The 12,281-nt window shown below is 41.3% G+C and overlaps 1 protein-coding gene across 3 annotated transcripts in view; it reads left to right on the top strand.

The window, feature by feature from the left end:
- The window catches only part of dnah9 (dynein, axonemal, heavy chain 9), a 163,734-nt gene that overhangs the window by 45,566 nt on the left and 105,887 nt on the right, over positions 1 to 12,281 (top strand). For all 3 annotated transcript variants that reach the window (XM_008437720.3, XM_008437725.3, XM_008437726.3), the window contains 5 exons: positions 807 to 963; positions 2,256 to 2,360; positions 8,181 to 8,338; positions 8,736 to 8,874; positions 11,109 to 11,396. In XM_008437720.3, coding sequence (XP_008435942.3) covers positions 807 to 963; positions 2,256 to 2,360; positions 8,181 to 8,338; positions 8,736 to 8,874; positions 11,109 to 11,396 — 847 coding nt within the window. The remainder of the gene's footprint in view (positions 1 to 806; positions 964 to 2,255; positions 2,361 to 8,180; positions 8,339 to 8,735; positions 8,875 to 11,108; positions 11,397 to 12,281) is intronic.

The raw sequence follows: 12,281 nt of genomic DNA, 5'->3' as shown, positions 1-12,281 counted from the left end.
TGGACCTTCAGCCAATAGTCCACAGGAATGTGGATAAAATCTTGGAAAGCATTATTTGGCGAGTATTAACAGCGACGTCGTTAATGCCTTCAAAATGAAGAATGTTTTCCAGTTTCGCCTCATTTCAGTCACTTTCAAATGGATCAGAGAGCAAAAAGTGTTTTCAATTTTTTTATTAAGTGGGAAGGGCCTCCTACTGGCACAGTGCTTGTTTCTATTCCTTTACAGTTTAAGATGTCTAAAAAAACAACTGTGTATCAAAAAGTAACTATCAAGTTACTATCGAGTTCCCTTTAGATCAACACTGACCAGCTTCCCCTGTCCCTCTGGAAGAAGAGCATCTCAACAACATGATGCTGCCACTACTATGTTTCAAAATGGGGGTGAAGTTCTGTGTGTGTCTTCTCGAGAAGTTAAGTTTTGTTTTCAGCCTTGTTGTGCCGCCTACAAGGCTGGTGCTAAACTTGTAAATGTGATTTCTAATGATTTTCTTTCAACACCTGCTTTCTTCTTGCCAGTTTTCCATTCAGGTTAGATTTCTGGAGTGTTTCTATCGTTGTCTTATTTAAAGCCTCACTTTTCAGATTTTTATTTGTAGAAAAGCTTGGAAGCTATATGTCCTTTTCTTTGAATATTTACGCACTTCTTTAAGTTGTTCAAGCGCATACAACATCAGTACAAAATGTGAATACTTCCAGACTTCTAAAGAAATCTCAACTGAATGAGTAGCATTTCTACGTACGTCTTTGAGTTTGGGATGATTCACTTATCAGTCACGGTTTTGCATGCATCTCCTCTAAATTTAGATGTTACATCACTTTGACTCAGTCCCTCCACCTGACCATGAGCGGAGCACCAGCTGGGCCTGCAGGCACAGGGAAGACCGAGACAACCAAAGATTTGGGACGGGCCCTCGGCGTCATGGTGTACGTGTTCAACTGCTCTGAGCAGATGGACTACAAGGTGAGCAAACACAAGCCATGGATTTGCATTTCTTGTGCACGTGCATTCACAGCAGCACGTGTTATGCATGGTGATTTGCTTCCTAGCTATTGTCAGCGAAATACTTTGCATTTGTGATTAAAGTTATCTTTTGACCTTCACACCCTTTTTCTAAATCCTTTATTACAGTTCAGTTGCTGCCTTCTTAGGAGGTATCATTAAATTGCACCATGCTATGATTTCTTTGCAAAAAGCTTCATGTATGCCCAGCCTTCTCTGGCTTTTATTACGTCTTTAATGTGTTTTATTGCACACCCACCACAGATTGAATGGCTAGGGAAGACGCATATGCTCCGACCTCCCGCAGATGGGGGTATCGTAGCAGTGCAGAGGCACATACCACCCCGAGCTGCGCATTGTACAGCAGGTTGTCGGTGGAGAGAAGTGCTAATGTACTCCAGGAAGACCACATGAGAAGCTGGACTCAGAGCCTCACACTGTTTGTCGTTTTTAGTTATGCACAGACACACAGCAGTTAGATTAGTCCTACAGTCGACTCCGGTTTGCATCACAAGCTAAGATTTGCTCTGTAATCAAAGACAACAGTTGGCTGCATGCTCCTTCTAAGTCCAGCTGCTCTCTCAAGGGTTGTTCACTTGCTCTCATGTTGAATTCAGAGGCAAGAGAAAATGTGATTAGTAGACATTTTTAGTTATCGTTTTTGCTTTTCTGATTTTATTGTTGTGAGGTGTGTTTTTATATGGATCAGCCTTCCTTTCACCCGGGTGTGTGGATGGTTTGCTACACATCCTCGGTTGAATTATAAATGTTCCTCTGTCCACTTCACCACAGGTCTTATCAGTCAAAGGTCTGGCCAAAAGTGTTTTGGAGGGTTCCAAGCTGAGTGAAATTACCCAATTTATCTCCAGAGCTGCTATGAAAACAAGCAACCAAAAATAAACTACAAATTTTAAGAAAATACCCCTAGGTTAGCATAAGAAAAATATACCAAGCGAAATGTATTCCTACTTCTTTGACTAGTGGACAAACAGAATTATTAAAAGCAGATCAAGAGTAAAGTTTTGGACTCATTTAAACCAGTCTTGTGTCCAATATCCCTGTGCATTTCTGAAACTTAACAATATTTCTTTCAGTCTCATTGACTATTCCACCAAGATCAAAACAGACTGCTCACAAAGAATTTTTTTTCCTTCGGCCTTTTCCCCAAAGTCTTATATGCCTTATGAGTCTGCGAATGGCTCACTCGCTTACTCGACATGTCCATCTTACTCGTGTCTCCGTCTGTCCACCAGTCCTGTGGGAACATCTACAAAGGCCTGGCTCAGACGGGGGCATGGGGCTGCTTTGACGAGTTTAACAGGATCTCTGTGGAGGTGCTGTCTGTTGTAGCAGTACAGGTAAGAACAACACTACCTCGTTTCACCTTTGGTTACTTTTACATGAGGTAAAAATATGCAAGTACAGCACTTTTACCAGGGTTTGAAATAACTCCCATCAAACTGAACTGAATTGAAGACTAAACCCTGAAGCAATTTTTTTACCGCTTTGGATGAACTGCTTTGTTCTTTGTCCACAACCTTGCATAGTATATTGAAAGTATTTACACCAAGATCAAGGTCAAATTTATATAAATATCTAGTACTCTTAAAATAACATTCTCTGGTCTTCAAAAGTAATTTAAAAGTATGCTGACAAAGTGTAGTAACTTTGAAGGAGCTGCAGAGAGCCACAGCTCAGGTGGAAGAACATGTTAGCAAGTCTTTTAGTCAAACATGGAAGACTTTGTTCTGGTCAAAACAGATCAACGTTTTTCTTTTGGTCAGCATAAAAAGCCCTGCTACTTCTGGAATGAACTAACTCTTCAAATGACCCTGAACACACCATTCCTAAACAATGGGACAATCCTGAAAGAAAACCTTTTAGAGGCTGTGTTAGACCTCAAGCTCGTGTCGAGGTTCGCCTTCCAACCAAATAACCTTAAACATGCAACCATATTTATGTGTTACAGTGGCCAGTTAAAGTCCAGATCTAATCTGTTACATAACTTAAACTGATTCACAGACGGTAAAATGAATGATTAGAAATCTAAGTCTTTAGATGTGCAAAACTGCGAGATAAATGCCCACTTATCTTCATACTTTTTAAAAGGAGATTTTCAAAAGCATTAACCTATCCGGTTGGAAGGACTGAATATAAGTGTAAACTACATTGTGCAGATTTTTATTTGTGAAAATATTGAAAATTCTTCATTACTTTATTTTAGTCCAACAATCAAGCACCTTAAATAAAGGTCCAATAAAAAACATCGATGTTTGTGGCTGCAATGGGGCAAGAAGTTGAAACAAGTGTTGGGACTTTTGCCAGACACTGTATTCCTTCAACATCAGCAATTGGAGCAAAATTCCTTCAAAGCAATCAGGGCTTAATGGCAAAATACACAAACTAACAGCTGTACTCGATAACCAAATTGAGCAAGAACAATTTACATAGTGCAACACAACTAATATTACAAGGGCTTCATTAAATGAAGCACGGAATGCTGCTGCATACTTGTAAAATAAAGACTCTCAGGCAGAGTGCTGGATTTTCTGCATGACCTCTGGAGATTTTTGCAATTGGCCACATTTTGTGTTTTTCAGCAGAAGTTAGCTTCTTCGTTATCTTGCAATGCATCGACCAGATTGTCCCTGTGGCTTCATGAGGTTCTCTGGTGTTTTTAAATCAAGCATGCAGTTGCCTTCGACGCTATCTGTAAATACGTGCAGCACCGTCACAGCAAACAATGTACAGTTGATAATGTTGATTGCGATCATAATAGCTCAGATAATGGAGATGGCTTCCTGAAGCATTGTTATGCACCGCCAGACCCAACAGCCACTTCTTTGCCCTTCTCTCCGTCTCTCTTAAGCAAAGATGAAAGTCAAGCAGTCTTTCTCCGTAAGCTGGGGAAGTCCACAGTACTTAGAGAATTTTAAAGTGCCAGAAGAATGAATAGGTGTTGCAGGGTGCAATAAATAATAAATCACGTTGGCTTAGACGTGGAAGAGCAGACCTTGAGAACAGAGGAGCATCAAATTCACGCTGTGACAGCTGGCGGCCCGTTCCGGCACTCAGCCTTCCTTGGTGGAGCCAACGCAGAGTCATTTCTCCTCGGCAAGCACACACCTCATCCATCGCTTGAAAATGGGGGGCAGCGAATATTGCACGGGGCCAAACGCCGCTGCTGCTGCTCGGGACGTCTGGAACAGGTGGTGGGGCCGCTTCGACGTCAGACCAACACAGGCAAACAGAAGGCAGCCAGACATGACTTCATGAAGATAAATTGGAGAGGTTCTGCCTCTTTTAGCAACCTACACAAACCTGGACTGCTGATTGTGACTTACACAAATCTTACATGCGACTAGGTCATAACGCCTAGTTAGTAGAATATATTAGGCAGCAAGAAAACGTTTGCTGTCAAAGGAAAATTGGCGAGTCTTATAAAAGATGCACTATAATGGCTGGGCGACTGAATCGGAGCATCTCCTAACTGCAGCTCTTGTGGGACGTCGTTACATCCCCTGGCTTGGTCTTGGCTTGGCTTGGTCTGGGGGACACAAGAGACCAACATAAATCTAGACAGTGAATGAGGAGTCAGGGTGGCATTTAAGGTGTTTATGTTCTGCCAAGTTTTTAAGTTCTTTTCTGTACTGACCGATGGAAAGCTTCAGGGAGAGCTCAAGCCAACATAATAAAACAAAACAACCCTGAAAGAAAAATAAAAGAAACTTGCCTAACTCCAATAAAAGAAAAAAAAAATTAAATCCTACAAATATAACCTACCTAACAAGCACATAAACAGGAGAAAACTAAGGCTAAGCAAAAAGGCAACTCTCCTGTACAAAAGCAGCCTGACCAAAGTTACATCACTCAGTTCAAGAACAAAGAGGCAATGAAGCCTGTACAACGACAGGGGTGTATGGCAGTCAAGTGGCCAAGAGGCCCTGAAGTCCAGCTTCACAGCCATTAAATAGTTCACAAGTAATTGTTTGGATTGAGACCCAGGAAGATGCGCCAGAGAGTAGGAGAAGACATAAGGCAGTACTTTAATGAAAAAGCAGGAGTCAGTATGTTAAATAAGAAGTTGAAAGTAAGAACAGAAGTAGGTCACCAACATGGTGATCAATGCTCATAGGGAGCAAAGTCTGGTTAAAGTGATCAGATCCAACAGATGAGTGACTCTACCCTAAATTGCTGAAGATGCTAATGCTGCTTCAATAAGCAGCATATTCAACACAGCAGAGTTTTTTTTTGTTTTTTTTTGCGTAACAGGGCACATAATAAGTGTCAGAACTGAACTATGGAGCAGTTGAGGTAGGTAGTTTAGTCTGATGAATCACTCTCACATCTATACCATATGGGTGGGTGCGTCCCGAAGAACTGACCGTTCAAGCCAGCGAATGCAATATGATCTGAGAAATATTCTGGCGGGAAACCTTAGTGCTGCCATTCACCTGAATATTGTTCACCAGTGTAGTGGGCCCTGCCGCGAGTACAATTATAAATCTGAGGTGTTGACCTCTCTTGCAAATTACCTTGATCACAATCCAGCTGACAATCTGTAAGATGTGCCGTAGAAACCACTTCAATCCATGGAGGTTCTACTTAGCACCTTGCAGGACTTAAATAAAATTCTGCCATACTCGTGATGCCAAACTTATCACTGTGCCTTCAGAGGTCTTTTGAGACTCTTAGTGACTTAAACAAATCAGTCAAAGATGTTCTTAAGTTCGCAAAAGAGGACCAAACACTATCAGACAGACGGGCACAATGTCATTTCTGCTTAGTGTACATTTGATAAGTTAAATCAGGGAGCAAACCCCACAAGAGCAAACATTGTCAGTTTGTTTTCTTAAACTTCTTGCAAGTGTATTTGGGATTTTTTAAAAATCTTTTTCACCTCTGTTGAGTTTATGTCCTGTCATTTGACGTAAATGCACAAACGTTTTGCTTGTGTGTGTGTCTGTGGGTGTGCGTGGGTGTGTGTGTGTATATGCATGTGTGCCACAGCTGCCCTGTTTGTTTTTTTGCATCCCCCCTCCCTCTCTCTGTTGTGTTGGTATGACTGAACGATCTGTAGTCGACTACTCATCCATGAAGAGATGTTCCTTCTCTTTCCAGCTGTCAACTCGCTTTGCTCTTTAACCACTCGCATGTTAAATTCATAAGCAGGGATTCACAGTTTTAGGCGCGGACATAGAGAAAGTTCAGCCTGATAGCTCATTTAGTCATGATTTAGACGCTCAGAGAGCCTCGGGAGCTCATCCATCCAGTAAACCCTGCTTGAAAAGATGTTCATATTTGTGATAAAATAGTGAACATTTATATACATAAAAAATAAGGTCGTGCAGCATAATGATTTGACGTGCTGTAACAGACTGACTGTGGGACTTGCTAATATTAATGCAATGCTAATAAGTGGGAACTGAGAGTAGTTTTTGCTGTATTAATTAATATCTTATTTCAATCAATGTGTGAGTTGCTTCCATAATAAATCAGCAGTGTCAGACGGGTTTCTCCATAAATTGAATTCACCGCAAATGTTCCCAGCAGGACTACCATGAATTTCCCAGTGTTTTGTGCACCAGTTCTGGTTCCTGTTCCCTTTTTCTACACACCAGACTGGAGATGTCGGCTAAGATGACTGAGGGTTTGGAGTTAAAGATGGCTAGCTTATCTGAAGTGGATATGCAGCACTTTGAGAAAGTAATCACACAAAATGCAAGCGTTTGGATACTTTTGTAAGTCACTGTACATCTAAACCAGATGTGTTGTAATTTTATTTTTAGGAACAGATTTAGAGACACATGCCATTCCATGCACAATGGTTAGAAAAACTACAAAAATGTATGACGAAGTATTCTAGAAGTATCGGGAACATTTCTCATAAAGTACCCTGCAAGTCCCCCACAATTACCTTGGAAGTAACCTTGGAAGGGACCTGAAAGGATCCTGAAGGGAATTTTATAACCTATAGTAGGAGTGTCTGGTTGGTGGACATGTCTACAAGGCCTTCTGCTCCACCATCCTTTTCAAACCCATTCCATTTAAAAATGTACCCCTCTTTCATTAAAACCATCACTCTTTGCAGACTATCTGGTATGTCTCTCTAGCACAATGTGTTTGTATTAAATGTGCTAACTGAGCTTATGATGTGTTTTCCCCTGAAAAGTACCGTACTACAACTACTTAAGCATGTACAGGTGTCCATACAACAAAATTGTGATGGGACATGAACCAGAGAAAGGGCAGATCTGCTTCTGCCCCCTTCAGAGCCTGAGGTCCCTTAATGAAATGTTGTGTGATAAATGTTGCAAACATTTCATCACACTGTGGTGGCAAGTGGTGATCTTTTACCTCTTGCCACCACTGCTGTGTTTTGGGGCTTTTACTTCATGGATAGAAGTGCCAAATGACTGGACAAGGTGCTAAAATAAGCCAGTTTGGTTCTCAGCAAGAGACTCGACTCTCTGTAAACTGTAACAGTGTGGGACACATTGAGTAAGCTGGAAGTTTATTCTTGACAGACCACTGACTGGACCGGAGGACAGCACTGCCAGGGCGCTCCGTTTACTTTTGAGAGCAGCTAAAGATGCATTTTATTTCAAGTGAAATAGGACTATCCCCCGATACTGTGAAGAAGTACTCACCATCTGTGTTAAGTCTAACTTAGATGTCTCAGATTGTCAACTAATTGAAAATTGAAAACACATAATTGGTTCAATAATACAATTGGAAATTTTCAAATTATGGTGACATTTATTCAGAGTAAAAAACGTGAAAATAAATATGTGAAATATAATTGCGTGCCTTGACCAATTATGAGTCAACCATGATTAAGCACATACTCAGATTAATGCCAGATCTGTAGAATCTTGAAATTGCTTGAATAGAATCAACCATCATGCATTGAATTGGACTGTGAGAAGAAATCAAAGTACTTGAAAACAACCCACACAGGGACAGTTTAAAGTTTACATGCAAACCGTAGATGGAAACAACCTCACCTTAGATTTGAGTTTCTATTGCAAGACAGCAGCACTGGGTCCCCTTTTACACCATCATTTTGTTGATCGGTTTCCACCCCACAATAAATGTGACTGATATTATAGACAGTTGTTTAGAGATGAAATGGCATGTTTTGTTTTTTTTGCCCTTTGCGTCGGCTGTCCATGCAGGTTAAAAGCATCCAAGATGCCATCCGTTATAAGAAGCAACGATTTAACTTTATGGGAGAGGAGGTGAATCTTTGTCCTTCAGTGGGGATCTTCATCACAATGAATCCTGGTTACGCCGGTAGAACGGAGCTTCCAGAGAACCTCAAGGCTCTTTTCAGGTAAGTCTAAACCAGGGGTCACCAACTCCAGTCCTCGAGGGCTACCGTCCTGCAACTTTTAGATGTGTCTCTGCTCAAACACACCTGGATCAAATAAACTGCTCATTTCCAGCCTATTGCAGAGAGGAATGAATGCTGGTGAGGAAATTAAGACATTTTGGAGCAGAGGTGAATCTAAAAGTTGCAGGATGGTAGCCCTTGAGGACTGGAGTTGGTGACCCCTGGTCTAAACCAATCCTAAGTCCACCCACTCTGTGGAAAACATCCAAAAGATCAGATTGTTTATCCTACCTGGTTACTGAAGCCGTTAATGCAATTCTGGATAGTGTGAATAGTGAAATAGTAGCTGAAAGACCAAAACTTAAAGCAAAGTGCCTTTTTGTGTGTCTGTCCACAGACCTTGTGCTATGGTGGTTCCAGACTTTGAGCTCATCTGCGAGATCATGTTGGTGGCTGAAGGCTTTGTAAATGCCCGGATCCTCGCCAGAAAGTTCATCACCCTCTACACTCTGTGCAAAGAGCTGTTGTCCAAGCAGGTAGTTCCTTCTGCCCTCGGGGTTTGGATGGAAGACATCAGAATCTCTTAACATTGTTACTGCATGTACCATTTAATTTAAGCGAATAAATATCCTTTTCAGTAATTCTTAGATTTTTTAGGCTGCCCCACAGAAAAAGTATAAATATGTACATATTAAAACATATACTGGGCTGCACAGTGGCGCAGCTGGTAGAGCTGTTGCCTTGCAGCAAGAAGGTTCTGGGTTCAATTCCCGGCCCTCGTCTTTCTGCATGCGTGGGTTTTCTCCGGGTACTCCGGTTTCCTCCCACAGTCCAAAAACATGACTGTCAGGTTAATTGGCCTCTCCAAATTGCCCCTAGGTGTGAATGTGTGTGTGCATGGTTGTTTGTCCTGTGTGTCTCTGTGTTGCCCTGCGACAGACTGGCGACCTGTCCAGGGTGACCCCACCTCCCGCCCGAAACGTGAGCTGGAGAGGCACCAGCAACCCTCCTGACCCCATTAAGGGACAAGGGTGCAAGAAAATGGATGGATGGATAAAACTTATACTTTTGTGCAAAATCCCAAAATTTTTAATTAGAAAGTTATCTGCAGCTTTACATATTTCACCATTTTGTGCAGTGTAGTCTTTGGAAATTTAACATTAGAAATAGGATTTTGTTAATCTTGCCTAACCAAAGACATTACAGTTCAGGTTTTGTTTGCCTGTTTAATGTGATCCAAATTCAGCTTTTTCTACTTCTAAGAAACACATCAATGAATTTCTTTATGTAGCTGTCTTTTCACCTTTCACTTTTTAACCATATCTCCACGTTGCTTTGACAGAAAGCGAAGTCGTCCTTCCTGTGTCCTTTTGGCAAAGATTTTCTTGGGGATGGGGATAAAAGAAGTGGCAGTGCTAAGAAAGTTGTGCCAAATTTCTTTAGGGCTTAAAACTGAGTAGAAAATTCATCTTTTCCTATCACTTAGCTCAACATGATACTTTGAAATCTACTTTTAAAAGGTTAAAAATGAACTACCCTGTTAAATTGGAAAAATAAGATAACAACTTTAAAAAGTTAGGAGTTGAAGTTTGGGCCGGATCCAATTTTCTCGTCTGTGGTTTGAAAGATGTACGGCTTCAAGCAAGGTTTATATTACATACCGTCTGAATCTGTTTGCTTTGTCTGAGTCTCCTTTCTTTGATTTCAACTCTTCTCATCACTGCTTAATAAATGCTCATTTATCATGATAGAGACGTGCCAAATAAGTTGTAAAACATAACTTTTGCTGTCAGAACTTATTCTGATTTAAATATAAAACAAATGTGTTCAGATAGTTATGCATCCTGTGTGCAAATTTTTATTTACAGTACAGAAACTTCAAGTATTTTGGTTCTTACTTATCTTTCTGAGGGGAATTATAAAGACTTAGGTTATAGCATGATATCATTTTCAAAATTGGAGCAAATGAACCAACATTAGATATTAATGTCAAAATTAATTCTGGCAAAGACGTCTTAAAGAATTATAACCTAGAGTAAAGCTTCCACAGTCGCAGAAAAAATAAAAATACGATTTGTTATGCTTCCTTTTCTTGATACCTAATATCCCAAAGTGTGATAATATTTTATTCAGGTAAAACATACATTTACTCATAACAAACCTAGCTATTCTTCAGAAATGGGACACTAAAATACTTGCCTTTTTGAGTGGGAGAAACAAAATGATTTACAGAAAGCCAGAAGTGGCTTTCAAGTAAATGTTTCCTGTTAATTAGAATACAGTTTTCTACCCTTTATGCTTTTTAAATAGCCACACTGGGAGGTTAACAAGCTGCTATTACCTGGGTAATAAGTGGGGCTAGCTAGCTACAGTCAGCTAATTAACAGACATGCAGCTCATAGCTTGTCAACTCCACATTACCTTGATGAAAGGTGAGCGGTCGGTGCTACTTTGGTTTACACACCACGTCATTGTGTGTTTTTGATTTATTTTCCCCCAATAAAACCTTTCCAAAGAACTGAATTTGTCTTGTAAACTAGAAAAAACTAGCTTTCTAGCCTTCTAAAAGTTGACTGGGGGAGAGTGAGAGTTGTGTTATTGTATACTATGCTGCGCATTCTCTCTCAATAAAACTATTTTTGAATGTAGGAACAGAATAAAATATAAGATTTAACACCTTAGTATATCTTGATACCACTCCCCACCTTATACCTCCATCTCATCCATACATTTTCCTCTACTTGCACCATTCCCCTGACCTTTCCTGCAGGACCACTACGACTGGGGCCTCCGAGCCATCAAGTCAGTGTTGGTGGTGGCTGGCTCTCTGAAAAGGGGAGACCCGGGACGAGCTGAGGACCAAGTACTCATGCGAGCTCTGAGAGATTTCAACATCCCAAAGATCGTGACTGAGGACATGCCCGTTTTCTTGGGCCTGATCGGAGACCTTTTCCCTTCCCTGGAAGTCCCCAGGAAGAGAGACCTGGACTTTGAAAAGCATGTGAAGCAATCCATTCTGGACCTGAAGCTGCAGCCTGACGACAACTTCGTTCTCAAGGTACACAGTTGAAACGGCCATGATGGTGTAAGCAGCTGTTGCTTCCCTTTTAATTCAGTTTGGTGTCAAACTTTGGGAAGTTAAATGTAATTAGACGCTGTCCGAGATGTACAAACATGGTTCCCAAATGTAAGTTTCATCTTTAACAATTTGACAGATATTACACTTGCAGTGCTTTCATTTAGATTTATCCTGGTTCTTTCCAAAAGCTATTTTCCTCATGTCATAATGTTCCACTGAGAAATACACATTAGTGTCAAACAAGACTGCAGCATCGGGATGAATTGGGCAAATATTGCCGAAAGCCGGTTGTTAGCTGCAACGAGAGTTCAGGTGCCGGAGCTGACGACCTAATTCCAGTCATTATGTCACACACAGATCCAAATACACACACACACGCGCGCACGCACACGCACACAGGAAGGATCTATGTGTCAGAAACAAGACTGCACCGGACCAAGGGAAATAAGTGCAATCTGCCGCAGGTCAAATAGACACGGGAATCACATAATAACACTCTATCAATGGAGGCTGGCGCTGCACCACGCCACTTAACCCTGACTCTGAGAGATGGCACAGAAATAAACAAAGAGCAGAGAGAGAGAGAGAATGGCAGAGTGGTCAATAACAAGCTTCCACCCTCAGAGCTTGAACTTTTCCTGTCTTTGTTTGGATGGCCAGCTTTTTGATTTCAGTCTAAGCAGGAGAGACCCAGTATCTTTAGCATTAGCCTGGGCTAGCATCAGGCCTCCCCAGATCAAAGCGCTAATCAGGCCAGGCCTTTGAGAGCGCCGAGCCGCCTGCTTTCCAGTTGAATGGACGGGGAGGAGGAACCGGGTCGATAGCATTGATCATGTAGAGCCATCTGTGTGTTTGAGGGAAAGT

Source organism: Poecilia reticulata, chromosome 19 (assembly GCF_904066995.2).
Source record: "Poecilia reticulata chromosome 19, P_reticulata-male-v2, whole genome shotgun sequence".
NCBI lineage: Eukaryota > Metazoa > Chordata > Actinopteri > Cyprinodontiformes > Poeciliidae > Poecilia > Poecilia reticulata.
Note: the sequence above shows the minus strand (reverse complement) of the source record. Positions and strands in the feature narration are given on the sequence as shown.